General features: G+C 40.9%; 2 protein-coding genes across 5 annotated transcripts; one reads left to right on the top strand and one right to left on the bottom strand.

Annotated features, from left to right (window-relative positions):
• Positions 1-2129: 2129 nt before the first annotated feature.
• Positions 2130-8779, bottom strand: LOC115737227 (pentatricopeptide repeat-containing protein At3g53360, mitochondrial). Of its 3 annotated transcripts, none has more exons than XM_048279237.1 (3): positions 6301-8779; positions 4136-4390; positions 2130-4075 (listed from the first exon to the last, which is right to left on the bottom strand). In XM_048279237.1, the coding sequence occupies exon 1, from the start codon at positions 8708-8710 to the stop codon at positions 6413-6415; it is 2298 nt and encodes a 765-aa protein (XP_048135194.1). In that variant the 5' UTR covers positions 8711-8779; the 3' UTR covers positions 2130-4075; positions 4136-4390; positions 6301-6412. The 3 variants fall into 3 exon arrangements, with proteins under 3 accessions (XP_048135194.1, XP_048135193.1, XP_030525118.1); XM_048279236.1 differs by having other exon boundaries at positions 2130-4052; positions 4140-4301; XM_030669258.2 differs by lacking the exons at positions 2130-4075; positions 4136-4390 and adding an exon at positions 4657-4712.
• Positions 8780-9860: 1081 nt separating this feature from the next.
• LOC115737226 lies at positions 9861-13037 on the top strand. 2 transcript variants are annotated; one of them, XM_030669256.2, is made up of 4 exons: positions 9861-10288; positions 10762-11107; positions 12252-12359; positions 12472-13037. In XM_030669256.2, exons 2-4 carry the CDS (start codon positions 10778-10780, stop codon positions 12769-12771), a joined length of 738 nt encoding a protein of 245 aa, XP_030525116.1. In that variant the 5' UTR covers positions 9861-10288; positions 10762-10777; the 3' UTR covers positions 12772-13037. The 2 variants fall into 2 exon arrangements, with proteins under 2 accessions (XP_030525116.1, XP_030525117.1); XM_030669257.2 differs by lacking the exon at positions 9861-10288 and adding an exon at positions 10357-10622.
• Positions 13038-24214: the final 11177 nt, after the last annotated feature.

The following is a 24214-nucleotide window of genomic DNA, read 5'->3' as shown; positions in this document are numbered from 1 at the left end:
TTTGAGGAATCGAATGCGAGCTAAGGACAAGGCACCGCTTACGAGACATCGCAGGCTAGAGTGCCCCGCAAATATCAAAACTTATGCACGGCGTTCATTTTAATATTAAAACTTTCAAAACGATTATTTAAGTATTGAATTTTTTGAAAATACTCTCACTTCAGCACCAATTCCGATTTGAGCTAACGTGACTTGTTGGAAATCCGACATGGCCTATTTTTTTATTAATATTTGAGCCGACGTGGCTTACTAAAGTTAATACTGAAGTGAGCCCTTTTTTCAAAAAATTATACGCGTAAGTTAGCACTAAAGTGAGCGCCGTATATAAATTTTGATATTTACAGTACCGGATGCAAAATCACCGTGCAACCTTACAACTTACCAATGTCTCATTGGTCTCTTGATCATAAGTCTAAGTCATATTGCAAGCGAATCAATTACAAACTTGCCAACCTCGTAAGTTGGAGCCCGTTCGAAAAAAGAAAATTTTTTTTCTAAAGATTTGGCCCCGGAGTCCTTGAACACCGAAAACAAATCTTTTTGTTGAATTCTCAAAACTTCTGTCGCTTCGTCCCGGTGGGGACAGAGGACCAGTGGGTGTCTAATCCTAGAAAGATCACCTAATGTTAGTAAGAATGACACCAACTAACCAGCCATTTCTGTGACAAATCAGAAGTTTCGGATGTATTCAGGACATCAAAACCATTTACTATTGTATAACACGAAATTCCTTCAAATTTGAGACGACGTCGATCCTCTACGATGCTTGAGCAATCACGCTTTCCCCTTTTTGAAAAGGGTTGCATATTCTTCGGGCGGCGATTGGGGGCACGGACATAACTAGAGTTGCGTCGTAGAGTAGTCACTTATGCATCGAAGAATTCATCCTAACAAGAGCGTTTGCTCGAAGGGCTTAGTTGATCAATAACTTTTTACTAGACCACTGTTTTGGAGTAAATATTCAGTGATTTCAAACAACCACGCCAAATATTCATGTGGTGTGCTTCTTTTTTTTTTACTGATATCCACTTATGAATTGACACGTGTCCAATTTGCCACCTCAACAGATGACGTGGAATAAAATAAAAATCTGCATTTTTTTTTCTCTCTTTCACTCTCCAGCTCCTCTATGTAGTCACCAGCGCTGCGACCAGGCCATGGGTGAGCAAGGCATCGGCCATGGACCGGTGGCATCACCGGCCTCGGACAAGATGTTGAGTGTCCATCCCAAGGATGTCCTCGTCACTCGCCAAATCTGCCCGAAAAAACCATCTTCTTTGAACCAAACAAAGAAAGATGCGCAGTATATCTTTGAGATGAAAGCCTCTTCTTTGCCAAGCTAGGTCCTCGTTGCTCGCCAAATCTGCTGGAAAAAGACATCTTCGTGGAGCCAAACAAAGAAGATGCACAGTAGATCTGAAGATGAAAGCCACCTTCTTTGCCATGCCACGGTTCTGGAAAAAGCCTTCTTTTTAACCCAAACAAAGAAACGCAGAGTAAATACGGACATGATAACCATCTTCTTTGCCAGGCCACAGATATGCTGGAAAAAGCGATATGATTTGCCTTTGGTTGGCCATCAACGGTGGCTTGAGCCAAACACCTCAGGCACGCGTCGCTCGTTCATTGCCATCATTGCCTTCACCAACGTCGCGCCGCTTGTTCACGACTGTCGTTTGACGTGAGTAGGGGCGGCTTGGCTTAGACGCCCAAGAGGCAATGCGGATGACTCCACTGGTGGCTGCGGTAAGGGGAGGTGCTGCAAATCCAGCGAACAAACTTTTATGGGCAAAATACGTGTTCAATTAATTCCACGTCATTGGACACTTATAACTGGATATAAATAAAAAAATGCACCACGTCAGCAGTTAATGTGCTAGTTTGAATCCACTGAATATTTGATGCCTATATTGAGAGTAGGAAATTACCCCATTGCAAATTCCCAAGCCCCCAACATACACTAGGCTCTCCGCTTCACCACTCACCGCAGTTGCACGCTTGGCTCTCCCTCCACCCACGTTCACAGTCTGTGCCCTCTCTCTCCATGGACAACATTGAGCTGAGTCGCTTTGGTCATGTCGGCCGCCGGCACGTCAACTTAGACCATCAACTGGATTCGCCACGTCAAAATTGATGATCATACTAATTGAACCAGCCACGTTACCGGCTGCACTTTCTGCTTTAGGCTTCTTGGGAGGGAGAAAAAGCGTGCAATCTATACAGCGGTCTTGGTATATTACTGATATAAACTGAGACAAGTCATGGATTAGGTTGGCAATGTTTTAGCTTCACATAATCAACCTAGTTCGAAGCAGTGGTAACGCTCTACCGACACACTGTAATATATAATAGAGGCTTTTTACTCACTAATCCTAAAAAAATACAATACACACCAGCAGATGCACAGTGCACATGAATGTAATAGCTAGACAGGTAATGATGACAACAACAATCAGCAGAAAATTGCAGGGATCTTTCTAGATAGCAAGATATAACAAAATGATAACGAAGTTCAATGCTTAATAATTAGGGCATATTGCGCAGATAGATGATCTCATTTCACTTTAAGACTAAACAGGAAAGAGCTTCTAAATTGGTTGTGAGAGCTTTGATGAATAATGCATTCAATTTAGAAGAGATAGGGGTTATTCAAACCCAGTCGAATGAAACAAATTCACTTTCTACTGGAAGAGTTATTTCAGCACCTACCCATCAAAATTTCCCTCAATCATTTTAGTTGTTCCCAATGGATTTAGTCAAAATATTTCAGGAGCCTACTGAGAAATGAAAATTGGAGAAATCCTAACATGAGAAGCCAACTGAGCATAATGTGAACAATTGGTGGTGGGTCAGCCAATTGTTCATTACTTGTGGGTCAGCCACCCGATACATGTGAATGCATTTATCAGAGTGAAAGAAGGAAAATAATACTTGATGAAACAGAAGGTGGACAAAGAGCCAGTTATATACAGTATACTTCTAACATATGCAAACCAGCTGCAAGTGTCAAAGAGGCATTCCTTAGAAGACCATAACCCAGAAATGACATCTTACAGTCAAATGTATGCAGTAATGCTATTTGCCTACACTGCTATTATATAGAAGAAAGGTTTGTGCGACAGCTTTACAAGCAAACCTTACTCAAAGCCAAAATGCTATGCACGAATCCAATGAGTGCACAAGTGATGATCACAGAACTCCTCAATAGAGATTTGCGGAGACCACGGACTTGGACCTCTTTAGAGTCCCATTCTCTACATCATAAGACAGCAAGTACACTTCACCAGTTGTAACGTTCGGAGCAAGAAAGAGTTCTCCGGCACAGATGCTAACGACGAGAAACCGCCGAGAATGCAGTTGATCCTCTTTCCAACTAAGGGGTAGCACGATTTGACGTTTGTTCAAACTTAACATGCATAATCCTCTAGTACATACAATAACATGATGTTTCCATCCTCAAGATGCTCATAGTCTAACACTATCAGATGGCCTATGAATGGTATCAAATTCAGGCCTATGCACCTGATTCAAGGCACCATCTGGAAATCTTATCGTCCTAAACTTCTCGGTCCCAACATCAAACACCACAAGTATTTTATAGCTCATCAGGTCAAGCGTCAGGGAATGAATAGCTCTGTTGAAGCAAACGCTATCTGCCAAAGGAAACTCAATAGTGCTACTACCAATTTTCCTCCATTAACTGGTTCCCAATGTCAGAATCTTGTTTGCAGTGATGACTTCACCTGAATGGTTGTGGGGCATTCAGAACCCATGTCTTGATGACTTTGTGCTGTTCTGTGACAGGATCAAAGCCCAAGACGCCGAAGCTCCAGATGTTATGGTGCAAATGGATGGGGAAATCAGGACCGGTAGGCGGAAGGGCCTTGACCTCTCTGGTGCTGATGTTGCATAGGTATGAAAGATCCCCAATTTCGAAGCAAATTAAGTCATTGATGTTTTGCGAATCCTCCACGGTCAAGTTGATAGCCTGGTCCAGTTTGCTCGAGGGAGCAGTGAATCCAGTTTGATGGTCTAAGCTGAAGTGCCTGCGGCTGACGTGGCTGAAGCAACTCGGCTCAATGTTGCCCATGATACATATGAACGTAGTGACTGAGCTAAAACCAAATCAGCAAACTGACCGGTTTTTAATGATGGACTACCAGGAAAATGCACTTGAATCAACAGCGTCTTCACTGGCGGTCTCAAAAGTATCTTGGAGATTACCTCGGTGGGCAACTCTGCCAAGGCCACATTTTCTCCAGTAGCCTCCTCTTAAGTTTTTAGATGCTTCCCATTGGAGCCTATAAAAGCAAACATTATGAATGGATAACTTATTTCATTCCAGTACATTCTATTATCTGTTTCTTGATGGGACCTGTAAGTTTCAATCCTGACAAAACCCACAAAAGCAACCAAGGCAGTACCATAGTGAGTTGGAACCTCCATTTCCATGGAATAACCAAAAAAAAAAAAAATCTTTTTATAAAATAAGACCAGGAAGAAATTGTCAGTCGGCAGCAAAAACAAGTGACATTTGCTATTTTCTGTATTTATTTCGACAGAAATCAAAATCAACCATGCTGGCGAAATCTGTCTCCATAACGAAGTAGCAGGAAGAAACTGGTCAGAACAAGAACAATGAAAGATGATCCATATCATCTCAGTGCATCATTAAGCAATACAAGCCGGAAAGTTCTTCTATCATCTGTTTCCTATTGAATCAGAGAAATAACTCGAAAATCGGAGAAAAGAAAAAGAAAAGCAAGAAAGTAGGAGGAGATCTGAGAGAGGCCCAGAACATAAAGTCTTCACTCATGGAGCATCTACTAACCGCTGAGATTCTTGAACAATGTGAAGCCTATCCAGCAATTATATTTTAAATTTGACAATGAATGGCTTAGTGACATGTCATAGAAGACCCAATGGCATGGCTAGAAAAAATCCCATTTTCAAGGTAATAGAGACAAATACATGAATACAAAATAAACCTCCAGTTCTGTGGGCATTTTAGTCACCAGAACAAGCCACTTCTTCATTCAACTAACCCAGAACACAAACACAATATGTGTCACAGAGAAAATAAATCACTGAAATCTCTGAACAAATAGGATACACAAGTTTGCATCTCTATGTTCAAAGGATCTTTAGAAGCCACAGGTTAGCAGGTCCCATGAGTCTTAAAAGAAAACATGTAGGAAGAGGCATGAAAGTTCAGGAAACAAAAACTTCCACTAAAGCTTGGATAGGCACACTTCGTGAATTTTGTAAGCCTGATTAAAAACACCCTTTAAGCCTGCTAAAAAACACCCTTGACCAACGAAAACCAGTAGCCAACCCTGCTAAATAACAAGACCCAATTTCTTTTTCTTTTTGTGTGTGTGATATTTTATTCCAGAATGCAAAAATAGAAAAATATTGAACAGCTAACCGACATATCATGTTCTAAAAAACTCGAGGGAAAGCTAACCAACATTTCATTCCAGAGTGCAAAAATAACAAGACCCTTTCTTTTCTTTTGCATACCCACAATACAAATTCGAGATCATTAGGAAAATCAATGGAAACTCGACATGTCATGTTCTAAAGAAACTCAAGGATGTTATATCGCAGATTCAAAAAATTAACGAAATAGAATCGAGCTTGTTTGTGGAGACCGAATCCAGAGGGAAGATACTTGAGCGTGTCCTAAATCAAACAAATAGAGCTTCAGCAACGACACAACCACCAAATCGAGCTTGAGAGAGAGAGAGAGAGAGAGAGAGAGAGATTCGACCACTGGGCAACGTTGAGGAACCGATAGAGAGAGCAAGCACGCATTGACATTTTCTGAGAGAGAGAGAGAGAGAGAGAGAGAGAGAGAGCATGAAGAACCCAAGAATTTGGAGCAAATTTGTTCTTCTCTTCAGTTCAGCGAGAGAAAGGACACAGAACAAAACAGCGTTTCCTGAAGAAACCAGGTGTATTTTTCCAGCCAAAATAGTCGGTTTTGTTTATCCACATTGGCAGCTACAGAATTTTAAGGGTGGTCATTGTTAGAACATCGACGGAGGGTAAATATGTCAAACAAGGAAAAGTTAGGGGTTTTTAGAGTCGCAAAAGCAAATTGGATAAATGTGTCACAGTGGACATATTTTGAAATTTTGGGTGTCTTTTTCCAAAAAAAAGAAAAGAAAAGAAAACCAACTATCGTCCTGTGGAAACCATAAATCCAACTTTTGCTAAATAGCACATCAAAAGGAACAAATAACAAGTCATAAGAGATGCATTAACACATGAAATTTGCAACGAACAGAAGCATACCATCTAGTAAATACTGCAGCAGTCAGGCAAGTCCTTTACCAGGAACAATAATGAACCGGGAATCCTATATGCAATTCTGGGTAGTAAAGGTGCACATTTGCATTGATTTTCTTCAACTCAATCTGCTTAGCACCTGATTTTGGAATGGAATGTAATGATGATCTAGCAGTTGTAACCATAGTTCCCCCATCACTTGGTATATTTTCTCTCTTTCAGGATGCAGATTATCATCAGCCAAGAAAGCATGAACTCTACTTTTAATTTCAATCCAACTTTGACCTGGAACTTTGCTGACACCAAGTTCCCTCATCAAGTTCCTTAATCTTCCGACATCGTCCCAATGGCCAGTAGAAGCATATATACTGCAAAGCAACACATGAGCAGTAGCATTAAGGGGATCTAGCTTCAGGAGATTCTCCGCGGCCCATCTTCCAATTTCAAGATTCATATGTGTTTTAGAGGCAGCTAACAGAGCTTTCCATACCACAATGTCAGGAGTGTCTTCCATTTGTTTGATAAAATCTTTTGCTTCATATAAGTGACCAGCACGAGCAAGCAAGTCAACCACACATGCAGAATGCTCTTTAGTAGGTAAAATCCCATGTTCCAGTTCCATGGTTTTGTATAATTCCCACCCTTCCTCCACTAGTCCGACATGACTGCAAGCAGTAAGCACCCCAACAATTGTTACCTCATTTGGCTTAACTCCAAGGCTTCTCATCATTTCATAAAGCTTAAGAGCTTCCTCCGCGTGTCCAAACTGAGCATACCCCACAATTAGAGAACTCCATGAGATGACATCAGGATTCCCAATAGAATCGAAGAGACTACGTGCAATTTCAAGGGATCCACACTTCATATACATGTCAATCAGCGCATTTGCAACAGAAACATCAAGAACCAGCCCGGTTTTCATTGCATAGCAATGAACCTGGTTTCCCATTTCTAGAGATGCCATTTCAGTGTAAGCCCCGATCATGGTAGTTAAAGTGATATAGTCAGGCTTCACTTCAGAAACAAGCAACAGTTTAAACAATCTGAACACGTCCATAGGCTCTTTGTGATGCACACATGCAACAAGAATTGCATTCCACGAAACGAGATCATCATGGTGCCTCATATCTCCAAATGCCTTAAATGCTTCCATGAGATTGGAGCATTTTGCATACATGGTAACTAACGCATTACACACTGAAATATCTAGAACAAATGCCATTTTGATAATATACGAGTGCATTTGCTTACCTTGCTGGTGTGATGAAGGACTCATACAAGCACAGAGTAAGGAGCGGACAGTGATATCATCAGGATGCAAATTTAAACGCCTCATTTGATTAAAATACGGTATCGTCTCATTGGAATGACCATTAGTAGCAAATCCAGCAATAGCTGCATTCCAAGATATCAAGTCAGGTGTTTCTATCTGACGAAACACAATCTTTGCCGCACCCAAGAGGCCAAATTTAGCATACATGTCACAAAGGGCACATCCTGCAAATTTGTTTCTCGCAAATCCAAACTTTATGCAAATCCCGTGGATCTGTCTTCCAATCTCCGGTTGTAGCAGGCTCCCGCAAGCCCTGGAAACACTGCCAAATGTAAATTCATTTGGCTGATATACACCCTGACAAAGCATTTCCTTGAAGTAGCACAGGGCTTGTAGTTCGTCATTGAGTTGGGAAAAACCTGCAATTATTGAGCTCCACGAAATCAAATCCTTCTCTTCTATGCGGCTAAATACACTACACGCATCACCGATTTTATCGAACTTGGTGTACATTGCTATAAGAGCATTCTGCGATATAAGGTGAGAGCCAAACTCTGATTTCACAACATGGGCATGCAGTTGCATCCCTAAGCTGACACCTCCCAACCCGGAACAAGCCTTCAATACACTCCCAAAAGTGAAGTGGTCGGGCCAAAAACCCGACTGCAACATTTCAAAGTATAGTTGAAGAGCATCGAAATTCTGACCATTCTGTGAGTATCCAGCAATGAGGGAAGTCCAAGAAACCACATTCCTGTGGCGCATTTCATCAAACACCTCCCTCGCATCCACCATCGACCCGCATTTCCCATACATGTTGATGATATGGTTGTCCAGTACAACGTCCGTTTGAATTCTGGAAGCTCGAATGTGATCATGAACTCGGCGGCCATACTTCAAAGACTTCAGACTAGAACAAGCGCAGAGCAAACCAACACAGGCCTTGGTACTTACCCGAGAACTCGGGGCCTTTTGCAAGGTGTCAAATGCTTCAACAGCTTCCCTGTAGAGACGTCGCTTGCAGAGAGAGACCAGGTAGTCGTCGTTGGATTGTCCATTCTTGAGAAGGGGCGAAGTGGATGGTGGAGCGTGGAGCCGCCTGATCCAATTGCTGAGTAAATGGGGTTTCAGCTCCCTTATCATCTGGAGGTTTGGTGCATGGTTGTGTCCAACACAAAATCAGAGTGGTTGGATTCCCGTTCAAGCCCTTTATCATCAAAGTTAGTACCTGATATTGTAACTCTTTTCATTAATATTACGATTTAAAAAATATTTTTCTAGAAAAAGATTACTTATAAAAAATAAATAAATGATAATTTTATTATTAATGGCACTATTAAGACATAAGTTGATTCTCGCTAACGAAAACATTTTTCACTGATTATTTTTGCAAGAAATCGTTTGATTCGGGGAAACTGAATGATTTTAGAAATATTTTTCAAAAAATTATCGCTCGCAAGAATGAATAAACGAGAAATATTTATCTAAAATGTTTAGACATGAGTTATTATCGACACTAAAATTAGAAGAACAGAGCCCTAACCGCATTGCGGCTTTTGATTCATTCGATTGATAAATCAATCCATCGTAACCTAAGGATTCAATTTCTTGATGTTCATGTGTCGTGTAATATTGACTTTACTCCCACCTTATCTTGTAATTACCTACTTAAACCAAATGCACCAAACGATCTTTCTTTCCGATCGCAACCGGGCGTGACATTGCTTTCGACAACCTTGCGATGAGAATTTTAGGTTTTTTGTATATTCACTCGTCTAGCCTAGTATCGATTAAGAAGAAGTGACGGTGGATGTATCAAATGTGCTTAGAGAAGGAGCAAAGCAGTCCCAATGTCCACAGATCTGCTATTGTGTTGTGACATTGAATCAGATGAATAGATTATTTTTTTTTTTTCAATCGGAATTGATAGAACTGAATCCCCTAAGGTTGAAAGGTCCATGCTAGCATTGGTCACATAGGCTTGAACCGCTTAGGCTCAACTCTTTCTTTGCAAGAATGCCTCGTGAAAGAAGGGATTACCTTTGGTACAAGGCTCAGTGAAGCCGAATTTTCTTCCTTGAACCTTCTTTCTACAAAGCTAAGGAAGATGATTAGTCCATTGTATGGAGCAAGCACTTTCAGTTGTGATTGCACCGCATGGCTGTGATGACATGGTGTAATCAACCAATCATAATTGCTAGACTGCTATGAATCTCATCCTAGTTGGAGTCTTATGCGCTATGTTCTAATTTTTTTTTTCTTCTTTATCGATTAGGACAAAACTTTCTCAAAAGGCAAGAAAAATCTACCTAGTACAATTTCGTGATCTGCACGGAATGCCAACTTCCATAACCGTTTATGGGACAAGATCCACCTGGCTTGTCGATACAACCGTTTCGCGCGTCTCGGGGCCGTTTCCCTCAACATTTGCCATTTCCTCTTCACGCTGGTGTTTTCTTCTCTTTCTTTGCTTCGTTTTTTCCCCTTCAATTCTTGAAATTGCAGTTTGCAAACTTCGAAATCATCAAAAAAGTTTCGCTTTCCTATTCGATTTGAGCTTTCGACGCATCTTCTGCGAGCACACTCCAGTCACCGTTTCTTTAAGGCCTTCAACCCCTTCAACTCTTCCTTGACGCATTCTGCAGAAAGATTTTCACATTCATCTTCTTGTTCTTGAAATTTCCTGGGAGAGCATAGAGAGTTTTCTGCTGCATCGGCGAGGTATGTTCTTGGTTTCCTTTTTTCTTTCCTCCTTTTTTTGAATGATTTGATAGAATGTGTGCGTGAATGATCCATTAAATGGGTTGACAAATGCTGCATATATTGGAGATTACTTTCCCACCTTGTTAGATTGGTTCAAGAAATCCAGAACAATTGTTCTTTATCCTCTTTCCATGTGCATTGAATAATAATTGCATCAGTAAGAATTTTCCCAACTGGGTTTCTTTCCAATACTGCTAATTTTTCTTACGTGGGTGGAAATGATGATGCTTGAGTTTGTTCTTGTGAATCTGTGTTTCTGATTTTTGTGGGCGCATGGTGTTAGAAATCAAGAGTGAGTAGTTCTTCTTTCATTTGATTTCCTGATGTCGTGGTATGTCGAGGCATCATGTTGACTGTGATCTCATATTCGCATCTGTAGTCGGTGAGATTAAATCCTGCACAAATGATGAAGTTTTCGCCTTCTTTCTCAGATTTTGAGAAGTGAAGATGGGAAAACGCAGAGCACATAGTACGATGGACATGGCAGCTTTGGTACCGTTGATAGCTGCAGCGATTTCGATGATGACAGTTGCTGTAGATGCAGCAGACACAAATCTCGTTTTCGATCCGTGCTCGGACACGAAAATCCAGAAAGGGGATGGGTTCACCTTCGGCCTTGCCTTCTCCGCGAAGGAATCGTTCTTCTTTCAACAGATTCAGCTTTCGCCCTGTGATAGTCGACTTCCTCTAGCAGGCTCTGATGCTCAGCTTGCTGTTTTCAGGCCAAAAGTGGATGAGATCTCTCTGCTCACCATCAACAGCAGCACATTCAACCCGGTATGCACTTTAGGAAGCATGTGAAGCTGATTTTTCAATTAACTCCGTGCTTAGAATGGTGTGCATATTTGCACCATAACAAATGTTCGCCTGCACCGCTGTATGTCTTTAATTAGCACATGTCAGCGTTATCAGCGCATGGTTTTTACCAATCGTGGTGGCATGCTTGATGGAACATCTCGTTTGTTCGCTGCTGACCATCACTTGGGTTGTTATCATTTGGACTATGGAGCTCGTCCATGGTCATAATTGTTTATTGCTAGGGCATATTTTTCATAGACTAGCATTGGCTAATGAGGGCGTTATAAAAAGTGCTTTCACTCTTTTGTACGTAGACAAGGTAATGGTGCAAAGCTGTGAAGGCTAACTCGCTCCGAAATTAGGGAAGTTGATTCAATGAAATTGAATTTGTGCTTTAAGTTCCCCAGAGAAGATTGGTTTGTCTTCTAATTAAATCGCAATTGCATTATAATCATGTCGTCACCCTATGTATCTCTGGATTTGGTGTCTTTTTAATGTCTTTACATCTGTTGATTTGTTTATGCAAGCGAGCTCCCTTCTTTAACAGCTTTTTCTACCCGATTTCAGAAGCTTTTATATCCACGAAAACAACGCAGTCACCCCTTCCTTAGGATCAGAAATTGGTTGGCATTTTGAGTGATAGTTGACAACTTAGAAATGAGTTTCTCATTACAAAACATCCTGGAGGATTTGATGCTGCTTGGATTAGTTTAAAGACCAGGCCCTTTCTCATATCTTCTCGTCTGTTGGGTTATTGGTTCTCTTCTGTGTGCTGGAATTTGCATCCTTTTTGTCGACCCTTATACTCCAGTGCAATAATGTGAATTTCTCTCGTAGTAATTTTTTTCTCGTAACATCAGCAAACAGGCAAAAATTGTCGATGCTCGAGCGGAAGCTAACGCTCTTGGACAATTAGCTTTGTTTCTCTCTTCTACTCCTCTCCACTTTTGCTTCCTAGGAGTTTTGATTTTCACTTAATCCTATGAATTAAATTGATAGTACCGGCCATCTTTCCCTATGAGATTTGGCCTGATAGTTCATATATACAACAGCAACATCCCTATGACAATGAAATTGCTCTTTTCCATGAGGTTTTCTTTTGATGTTGTTTATGAACTCCTAGGCAATGTCAAGAGGATATATGGTAGCCTTCGCTGGACGCAAGTATGCTGCAAGATCATTGCCAGTGCAAGTGGCTGATTTTGCTCACACGATAACCAGTTTCACTTTGGTAAATTTCATAAAATCGATCATCTGTCCTTTCATCGGCATCCTCTTTTTAGTTTTCGTCCTCCTTTTTTTCTGTCTCCCTCGTATTTGACAGCAGATGCGGTTCGCTACAGGTCCTTGAGTTCCAGAAAGGCACACTCCAAAACTTGTACTGGAAGAAGTTCGGGTGCGATTCGTGCTCCGGGGATTCTGCTGTTTGCCTCAACAACCAAGACTGCGCAGTACCAAACTCCAAGTGCAGTCATGCCGGGGCATGCGACATAGGCATACAGCTCACGTTCTCAGGTACTGACAAGAACGATGTCGTGCTCAACTCGTGGTACGAAGTAAAGAACCTTCGCCGGTACTCTCTGTACGGCCTGTACTCTGATCTTCGCGATAGAATCACCAGCCCATACCAAAATATGTTCTGAGACTAATTGTTTGGTAGTGGAAACGGCGCATAAGAAGTATCGGCACCAAGTCTCTGATGATTGCCTATGTCCGTAAATTGGAAAACAAACATAGTCAGCTCAATAGGATGGGGAGCAATACGCAATTCTCGTCACTTAACTTCTCCAAGTAGCAGCCTGCAACATCACACGCCGACCTCGTTGATTTTAATTCAGAAAGTTCCAAATCTTCTACAAACTCTCGCATAATTATGTCACTGCTAGATAGTTTCCTCAGTGTTTGTTCAGATGTGCGGAATCATAATCATCTGTTCTAACTGATGTGATCCTTATGTCATCGTACCGTCTCATTTTTTTTTCTTCATCATTCGCCATTTAAATCTCACAATCTTTTCTAGTCTAAATAAGTGAACTGATTCAGATTATGTCCGACAAACTAGTTGAGGCAAGTTCTATGACGCCTGCGAAATGTTCCTTTCCTTAAATCATTAATACATGTACGGATTGCTCCTATTTCAATACGGCAACATCTCTTTCCATGTTTATTTTGCGTCGCAATGGCCGTCAACTTGTTCCAAAGACCTCTTCCGAATCTCGAGGGAGAAAACAGCCACGATAGCCGCTTCCCCAACCTCGTTCACATACCACAAAACCGAGCACTTTTAAGCCAAAAGTGAAGTGTATTGGAGTCGGATATACACGAACCCGTCGTCTTCGAAAAACTCCATCGCATCCTTCTGGGTTTCATTTTCATCTCAAGGTTGACAATTCATAATAGAAAGCTTGGCCTCAATGTGTTCATGGAACCTGCCACCTGCTGCGGCGTCAGGAACATCTTTTCGGTCGAAAAGATAGGGACGGCCGACAACACTTTTTGTACGAGGTTCACTAGAAGTGGGTTCTACCATATCCGCAACGGCTGAATGCATGTAAGCTTCATAGTGGCGAGGTTGAAATGAGATAAGTGAGCCACAGATTTGAACCCTTCCTTTGTGACCTGTAGGGGAAAACATAAGCGGTTTATCTTCAAATAATTGCATCAGATCCACCCTGTCGAAACATTTCTCAGAACACCTAAATCCACATTTTCACACCTGAGCATAACAGTAATCATGTTCGACATTAGCGGAAGTAAGAAGATACCATCAATTCTATAGTCTTGCACGACATACTGGTTGGAGACATAATGAGCTATGGCCATAGACAGAAGGAGGCAATGTGAAGTTGCCTTTGCTGTAAGCTTCTGCTTGCCAAAGGGAAAGATCAAGACATTCTTGTAGAATCAGATGAAGATGCATCGGTATGTATCAGTGTGACCCCAAATACCTGCACTATCCCATTGACCTTTCCAACTGAATTCCCTTCCCACGACAATGAACAGCATGTTGGACACCAGGCGAAACTCATTCACATGGTAAAATGCTGATAAAAAGAAGCGTTTCAGGTCTTTGTTCTGTGCATAGAAAGAAAACTTAAAATTCCAATTTTGAAATTAGTTACCCACTCCATGCATTTAAAAGTAAAGAATATACAAGCAAATGGAGAGGGATCTGCGATTCTCTCCTGATCTTACTATGGAACATCGCTAGCTTATCGTGTCTTCCACGCCGGGTTTTCCTTAGTTGATGCTGAACTTCTGAACTGAGAGGAGAAAAAGGAAAAGGAGAAATGAAGGATTCAATAACTATTGAGAGTATTTGGTCAATGGGGACATATTTATCTATTTTCTTTATTATTTTATGAATAGTAGCAATAAGGGCAATATTGTAATTCTTCACCTTTTGGCTTTATTATAAATAGATAGCTTGGGATCACATTGACCTAACCAATCATTCAGTTCAGTTTTTTTCTCTCAACATGGTATCAAAGCAAAGGCTAAACTGAAACCATAACCCTAATCTCTTTTACGCGCAATCGTTCTTCTCTCCCCCCCTCCTCGCCAACCGCAGTTCCTTTTCAGCTCCTTCTTTACTCTCTTTCACAGCGTAGGGCAACACCAATGAGGTGATTCTTTGAATCTAGTGTCTGCCCTAAACCTCACCTCCATGAGATAAATTAAAGCTTCTTTGCGGTTTGCGATGAGTGGTTCAACCCCTTCTGCGATTTTTTGGATCTTATTGTTTGAGATTGTTTTTTCCTTGCCCCTGGTCTACAATCCGTTCGTGTGTGAAGACCAAAGCACTACGGTTTGTGGACCACCATATTTATTTTTTCATATTCTTTGGGAAAAATCGATTTTGGCCTTCCCTTGATCCGATTTGGCTGTTTTTTGAAGGGTAACTTCAGCCTACTACTAGAGGACTTCTATCCAATTTTTAGCCTCTTTTGGCATCTTTTGGTGGTTCGATTGCTCGGTTTACACTTTTCAAGGCAATTTCTGAGGCACAATATCTAAGGATTCAACTGTGAGCTCTAGACCTCTAGGAGATGGCCTTATAAATTATATTAATTTTGTTGCGATCCCTATGAAGCTTGACAGCACAAATTATTTGGTATGATCTCGATCGGCGTTCTTGACCATCGTAGGCCGGGGGCTTACGGGACATATCAACGGCACTTCAGCGAGACCAGCTACATCGGGTACTACTTAGGAAAAGTGGATCTCGAATGACTGTTTGATAATGTCCTTTTTACTTAACTCGATGCAACCACCTATTAGAAAAGGATATTTACTTCTTAATATTGCGGCACAAATTTGATCGGTTGCAAGGGATACTTATAGTCAACTCGGGAATGATGCATGGGTGTATGAACTTCAAAAAAGGGTTCATGACACCACTTAGAAAAGATGACTATATCTCGGTATTATGTTGAGCTTTGGAGTTTGTGGCAAGACCTAGATCATTATGCTGATTATCACTCAACCAATGATGCGAACGTTGTTGCCTACAAGAGGCATGTGGACAAGATCAGAGTTTATGATTTCTTGGCGGGATTAAACATTGAATATAATCAGATACGTGTTCAAGTCCTTAGCTGATCTCTATTCCCTACTCTGGAACAGTCCTATGCCCTAGTTCACTCTGAAGAAAGCTATTGGACAACAATGCTTCATTCATCTACTGTCGATCAATCTGTTCTACAAATTAGTGCCGGCATTATTGCCAAAACTAGTTCATCCTTTAGATCCGATACTTCTAAGGAGGTTGTGAAGTGTGAACATTGTCATAGACCACATCACACTAAGGCTACCTGCTGGAAGTTCGATGAAAAACTTGCAGATTTTGAGGCAAAAGGGCACAAAGAAAGGAAAAAAAAAAAAAACAAGGTAAACTCGAAACCTGTTCCTACCGCACCTATACTGATAATGGTTTAGCCCAAGAAGAACTTCAAGCATTTCGACGTCTACTGAAAGTTTCTGCTGCTATTGCCTCCTCCATGGTTGCCAATTCGTCTTCTCCTTTTGCTTCAAACCTAGCCACTTCGGGTATCTTCTTTGGGGGGTTTAATGCATCTGTTGTTTCCAACCCATGGATCATTGATATAAGGACTACAGATCATATGACAAGTTCTTCTAGTCTCTTCCAACAATATACCCCTACTTCCAACAGAAATGAAGTTTGCGTAGCTGATGGAACCCTCTCTTCCATTGATGGAAAATGGTCGATCAATTGTTCCTCCACTCTTCCATTATCTTCTATTTTACAACATCTCTCGGTATGTGTGTGCTTTACCCAGAGGTGCTGGTTCAAATCTAGCTTGTGACCTCCTGAATTAGTGCGGGACCAAATCAACAACGGGAAAAATGTACTAACCTACCGCCGAGGTAATAATAAGTCCTACTGTAAGCCATTAGCCAGCCTGTAGGAGTTACGTTATAGGCAGCAGAAGCTGGTCGAGCTAACTCTAATCAAATTGTGATATCACATAAAGTAAGTTTGCCCTAATTGAAGTACTTGGGGACTAGCCTGTCTCCACTATCATGATCATATCATCCGATCTCTCTTCTAAAAGTCAAACTGACTTAAAAGGCCTAGAAGCAAGCATCCAAACAAGAGTTAATAGGGATTGGGTTCAAGCTTCCCCTAGCCCCTTCTCATCAATGGAGTGCTGAAGTATACGAGGCCGAAGTGGAAGATGCTAACCAAGTCAATGCCATATTTGAAGAATCTTACTTCTCCAACCCCCCCAAAGGGAGTCCTCGACCAATTCATTGGAAATGTCTACCCCTGAGGTGACTTCCAGCACATAACCCTCTCCGTTAATACGGTTGAAAAGCTAGAAACTTGTTAGGAGTAGGTTTTGGCTTGCCCCTTTCCACATTCATTGGGCTTCCCTTTTCGGGAGCCTGCTTCCTAGTGTTTTTGTGCAATAAACCCCTCCAGTCAAAGACTAGTGATAGGTGGTCCCGCGGAGCTTTCAGAGAAGGGTAGCCTAATGTGTAAGCACAACAATGAACCGCAGCGAACCCTTAGATGACCTATCTAAGATTGGGGAGAGATCCTCGGTAGTGGTGACCCTTTCACTCTTCCATGGACTGATACAGGAAAGTTGACTCCCGGGTTTGGAACCTGGGGGGTTGCTCCGACAAATCCTTTCTTTCTCGTCCACTCGGAGGGGTGCGGACACACATGCACGGATTACGGTGACAGATTACAAGATTAGCGGGGAAGTTAACGATTCCTGATGACATTCAAGGATGGATGTTGACCCATCGGGCGGGGATAATCATTGCGAGTAGCCGATCTGCTAGCAAGTCCAATGAGTGGTGTCGGTTTAGGGAATGGGCCGACTTGGAACAAGCTACCCGTCACATGTATCACCCCCTTTCTATTAGCTCTCGGAATATGAGTTAACGGACTACCGCATCCTCCTAGCTCCGAATAGGCGCATTGGTGCTCTTCGCTTGATGTCCGAAGTCGCTATGTTGTGTAGGTCTTCGTTACCTTGGTTACGAGCCAACGGTAGAACAAATTCCTATTCTTTTCTCTTAGAGTAAGCATTGCAAGTGAATCGGCTCTAAGCCTATCCGCTCTTATAGTATCTGCTGCACATGCCGGTGGTGTGAGGCAGTGAGCTTAGGAAGTTCACTCGTTTAGTTGATGTTCCCCGCAAGGGATACTTGCACCAATGCTTTAAGATGTTCATTCCACCAGTGCCTTCCCCTACCCCCCCCCAAAACTCGCTCTCTTTGCCGCGAATTCCGAAAGGCAATCGTTGAGTGAACTCTGTCTTCTTTGTGTTAGTTGACCTATACAATAAGAAGGGAAAAATGTTACTTTACAATTTAAATCTCAATTCGGACTACTTATAGAAAGGAGATTAGTAGAGAGGTTCCTTACTAGATCCGGTAATAGAGAAGGAGATTGGATATTGTAGATTGGATGGTAGTCGTTGTCTGCTCGAGGATAGTGGGGTTTCTACTTCTACTTTGTCTTCTATCCCTTATGAAGTTAATTCGACATTGACGAATCTCCACCGCTGGCATTGCAGATTAGATCACCCCCCATTTAGGAACTTTGAAAAAAGCTTTTCCTAGTCTCGTCTTGGCTTGTAATAAAGAAGAGTTTTGTTTTTTTTTTTTTTTGTGAAACCCGTGTTTTGGCTAAAGAAACTCGTTCAACATAACTATCTTCAAATAATAAAAGCCGTTTCCTTTTTCATGTGATTCATACTGATATATGAGGTCCTTCTCGACATACTTCTATTTCGGTCATCGGTGGTTTGCCACTTTTATCGATTATCATTATCGTACAACTTGAGTTTATTTGTTGAAATAAAAGAGTGACATTTTTCACTGTTTTCAAAATTTTCACAAAATGGTCCATACTTAATTCAATGCCACTTTGAATTCTTCACAATAATGGTGACACTTAATACATTGAGGGTCACTTTCAACGATATCTCTCTGATCATGGCATTACTCATCAGACCAGGTGTGTTGACACTCCTGTACAAAATGGCGTTGCCGAAAGAGAGAATCGACATTTATTAGGGCTCGCTAGGTCTCTTATGTTTGCCCGTCATGTCACAACTTAATTTTCGAGCTATACTATCTTAATGGTTGTCTATTTAATAAATCGGATGCCTACTAAAATTATTGATTTTCGCACACCTATTGAAGTTTTATAGGGATCATCGAATTTTATTCCTACCCAAAAATTTTTGGTTGCGTTTGTTATGCTTGTGACACCGCCTCTAAGAGTAAGTTGGAACCCCGTGGTCTCCATTGCATTTTTCTTGGGTATTTAGCTACTCAAAAGGGTTATAAGTGTTATCATCATCTTTCTAGGCACACCATTATATCTATGGATGTCGTTTTTCATGAGTCTAATGTTAGAGATATGCCCTAAAGCAACTATGTAATAGTTACATATTAGGGATTTCAGTTGTATTTTCAATTTCTTATTTAATTAATGGCAAAGACGTATTTATTCCTTTGGTCCGATTATTTACTTATATGAATAAATTCCACAAGATCGGTTGTGGCTGGACCTATTCTTGAGACGTTGAGAATATGTATGACAGGGTTCGAGTTAGGCTGAATCTTTAAACTGTTCCCGGTTGATGGATCATTGAATGGATATCAATGATCCTGTTGAGACCGGTGTGTTCTTAACTTCACCATTGAGCATTGAATACTTAAGGGAATGACGAGTCACAAGTGATTGGGTATTGCGATGCCTAAGTTAGAAAACAGGTGCTTGTATCAGACAAGTTCACTGAACGTGACACCCATTGAACGATTAGCGACATGGAAGCTTTTAGCGTGGTCAATGTCTAATCGTTCATGCTTGGTCTTGTGTAAATAATCCTTAGACCTGAAGCACGGTGTTGACTTGTGTGTTGGATGGCTATGGTTCACGAGGACGCATATTGATGGTTCGTCGATCTGTCTCTGTACTTGATGGTCACAGTTCATGCACATACGAAGTCACATGTGTGCGCAAAATGGAATCCGTCTCCTTGTCACATGCAAGGTATGATATCCTATGCAATTTAATTATGACAATGTATTGAAATCCTCGGCCGGGGTTATGATCGAAAATGAAATGTTCATGTCTCATATAAATGCATGTCAATTAGATTTGTGCATATGATCGAATTGGTGACTTGACAAATATTCCATGGTCTTTGTTCGATCGGGATATAGTAAGACAGAGGGATTAAATTACACTGCAGCCAAAGGCGACGGGTTCATTATATTCTTAAAGCATTCACACTTTATGGGTAGCCATGGCATATTGCTAGATGTCACTCATGGCTTGTAGGACCTAAAGGTTGATCGGGACAATCAATTCTCTTGGAAGTACTAAAGTGTTAGTGCATGTCTTCTTGCCACCTCGGTGATGAACCTAGGCATATCACACACCTTAATCAATACATGACGACAATTAACGGAAAGACAATATTGCAAATATGTTTGCAATTACGATATACCAATTTTAGTCGGGCTAAAATTAAATTAAATGTGATTTAATTTTAATTTTATTTTTTGGTCATCGATGCGGGTGCATATGATGCACACGTATGCTCAACGTGGACATATATTATATGTCCAACATGCACATTTATTATTGTATAGCCTTTCTGTTTTTATTATAATAATAATGGTTATTATTATTTATTATTAAAAAAAAAAAGTATGTGCATGCACATGGTCAGCAAATGCTGACCATGTGCGTGGCACACGATGAGTAAATGTTGCTCATCGTGTGCCCATGCACAATAGACGGCAACGTCGGTTGCTGTCGTTGTGCAATGCGCCCACAATCAGATCGTGGGTGCTTCTCACGATGCTGATTGTGCGGCACATTTTCATTAAAAAAAAAATAGAGATTGGTCTACAAAAAGGAAAGGGAAAACGAGTGAAAAACGGTTTTCACTCGAGCGTGCATTTGTGAGAGAAAAAAGAAAATACTCTCTCTGCATTTACGTTCTTGCGGCGACCGAGAATCGAGCGTACGGAGAATTGTCGCCATGAATTGCTAGCACAATTAAGGTGGTAACTTTCGCGTGTTCATTCTTCCGTTCGTCTTCGTGATTGGTGGTGTGTCCGAACTAGAGACTCAACACTTGTGAGGCTCGGATAGAACGTCTAAACCTTTTTCGTTTCAAGCATGCTTCAAGAGGTAACTCGTTAACCCTCTTTCGTTTAATATGATTTTCAATTGAAACGCACGAACTACGCCTCCGAAGATACGTGTATAGGTTTTTATTTACTTCCGCTGCGTTTATGTTTTATTTGCCTATGCATGTTACGCGAGTCCCAACATCTAATTCCTATTATTCGACTCCACCTCTACAAGAGAGTGTCCTAATGTAGAGGTGTTCCCTATTCTGGATATTCCTGTAGATATTACTTACCCTTCTTCTCCAATAGTCTCTGGTGGTTCTCCTCCCTCCCAAGAGTGTTCTCCTTCTGTCTAAGAGGAGAACATAGGCTCTCCTCCTTCCTAAGAGGAGAACAATGTTACACAGGAAGAGGATAGTGCATTACCACAGGGGGAGATAACAAAGCAACAACTTTAGGGGGAGTCTACTCCCACACCTGTTAGGCAAACTATTGATAATAGTAATACATTGAAGACATATCGTTGTAGGGATCCCACTACCAGCAAGCGAGTTAAGACCATTGATACATTGCATGTTCAATCATCGTCTCCAGATCCGAATTCTACTACTCCTTCTGGTAAGGTATCTTCTTTTGATCTTCCTATTGCACTTCAAAAGGGTATTAGAACTTGTACTCAACACCCTATATCTCGGTTTGTCTCATATGACTATTTGTCTAGCTCTTATCGTACTTTTGTGTCTTCTCTATCTTTCTATTCCACAAAATTGGCGGGAAGCTTTTGCATATGAGAAGTGGAAGGCAGCAATGGTGGAGGAGATGTATGCTTTGAAGAAAAATTACATGTGGGATCTTGTTGTTCTTCCTCCTAGGAAACAACCGGTAGGATGGAAGTGGGTACTTGTTGTCAAACAAAAGATTTGATGGTACTGTGGACAGATGTAAAGCACGCTTAGTGGCAAAGGGATTTACCTAGACTTTTGGGATAGGCTATCAAGAAACCTTTGCTCCTGTTGTCAAGTTGAATACTGTTCGAGTGCTACTTTCATGTGTTGTTGACCAAGGATGGGATCTTCAATAGTTAGATGTGAAAAATGCCTTTCTTCTTGGAGAGCTAGAAGATGAGGTGTATATGGAGATTCCTCTAGGTTTTTCTCGTGACAAAACTCAAGGTAAAGTGTGCAAGCTGAAACATGCACTTTATGGTTTAAAATTGTCATCTTGCGCCCGGTTTGGCGGGTTTCAAAGAGCTATGGTCTTTATTGGGTATAAACAAAGCAATGCTGATCACACTTTGTTTGTGAAGAAATCAAGTGCTAAAATCACTATTCTCATTGTCTATGTAAATAATATTGTTGTCACGGGGAATGATAGCAATGAAATCAATCGATAAAAGAAGTTTCTCGGATAAAATATCTTGGAAAGCTTCAAGACTTTCTTGGGATTGAAGTTGCCCAATCTTCAAAGGGTATATTTTTATCCCAAAGAAAGTATGCCGTTGATCTTTTGACGAAGGTTGGCTTATTGGGATGTCATCCCTCCGATACACCTATTGAGGACAATACTCATCTTCGAGAAAAAGATGGTGATCCAATGGATAAGGGTCGTTATCAACGGTTAGTGGGCAAGTTAATTTATTTGTCTCATACCCGACCCGATATTGCTTTTGCTGTGAGTCTAGTGAGCCGGTTTATGCATGATTCATCCTATACTCATATGAATGTTGTTTTTTGGATCATTCGATATTTGAAATCTGCTCTCGGGAAAGGGATTACGTTATCTTCTCATGATGGCTTGAAGGTTGAAACTTATATAGATGCTTGATTAAATGGATATCTAGACTCGGAAGTCTATTTCTGGTATTGTATTCTTAGGAGGGAATCTTGTGACTTGGCACAGCAAAAAGTAGAATGTGGTTGCTCGGTCTAGTGCTAAAGTAGAGTTTCATGCAATGGCACAGGGAGTTTGTGAGCTGTTATGGCTTAAACGATTACTTGAAGATCTTGGTGTGTCCGTTCATCTTCCTATGATGCTATATTGTAATAATAAGGCCGCCATTAGTATTGCTCACAATCCTTTCCAATATGATTGTACCAAACATGTGGAGATTGGCAGATACTTTATCAAGGAGAAGTTGGAAAGTGGATTAATTTGTATGCCCTTTATTCGGTCCAGTGATCAACTTGTCGATGTGTTCATTAAAGGATTAGAGTGTAAATTGTTTCATCCTGTTTTAGTCAAGTTGGGCATGTGTGATATTTATGCTCCAACTTAAGGGGGAGTGTTGAGAGTATTTGGCCGATGGGGGCATATTTGTCTATTTTCTTTATTATTTTATGAATAGCGGCAATGAGGGCAATATTGTAATTATTGGCCTTTTGGCTTTATTATAAATAGATAACTTGGAGTCACATTGACTTAACTAAGCATTCAATTCGGTTTTTTTTTTCCTCTCAACAATAACCCTATTCACGCATCGAAGGAGATGACATAACCAGCCTCATTATGAAATGCGTATGCGTTAATCATCGATTGCTAGAGTTTTACCATTTCCTAAGGTACACCAAGAACTGCATATGCGTTAATCATCGATTGCCGGAGTTTTACCATTTCCTAATGTACACCAAGAACTTACCTTTGGATAGGCAACACCAAAGCAAGAAAATGTATCATGCACTTGACCAGGCAACATCAATGCATGGCTTCGTTTCAACAAAATGAAGTGTCCACGATTAAAATGTGAGATTTACTCCGACAGTCATCAAGGGATTGAGAATTCGTCCTCCATGGTGATCAGAAATTCCCAGAGCACATATTACACTTCAGAAAGAGAAACATGATCTAATCTTCAGGAAACTAAAGAGTACCAGAGACTAAATTCACAACATTAAGAGAGGAAAAACTTTGGATACAAGACAACACCTATTAATTTGCAGTCAACACCATAAGAAATCATCAGAAATCACCATGGCAATAGAAACAGCCGAAACAGAAACTGCCAATTGACTATTTATTGGTGTACCTGTCAGACATATTTAATGATTAAAAAATTAATTTAGCATTAAATTTATCACAAATGTATCAATTTGAAGTTCTTGCTAATAAGAAAATTAGTCTAAATTAAATTCATCGCAGATGTATCAATTTGAAGATTTCTTGATATTAACCATTTAAAGAATTTGGTTCTGAAGGCGCTTTTCAATTACAATTTACCAAACAATCTTTGCTTTACTAAAATCTTTGCATTTCCCCACCCTCCATATATCACCACCCCCAAGGGCACACATGCACACAATAAGATACAAACTTGGGCCCTCCAGACAATGACGTATAAGCTCGTGCACTTCAATTCTCACACCCGCGGTCAGAGAGAGAGAGAGAGAGAGATCAGGATGACCAATTCACTACTTCTGTTCTTATCATGCTCAACTGTCACAAGTCAAGATTGTA

Source organism: Rhodamnia argentea, chromosome 5 (genome assembly GCF_020921035.1).
Source record: "Rhodamnia argentea isolate NSW1041297 chromosome 5, ASM2092103v1, whole genome shotgun sequence".
In the NCBI taxonomy this organism is placed as follows: domain Eukaryota; kingdom Viridiplantae; phylum Streptophyta; class Magnoliopsida; order Myrtales; family Myrtaceae; genus Rhodamnia; species Rhodamnia argentea.
Note: the sequence above shows the minus strand (reverse complement) of the source record. Positions and strands in the feature narration are given on the sequence as shown.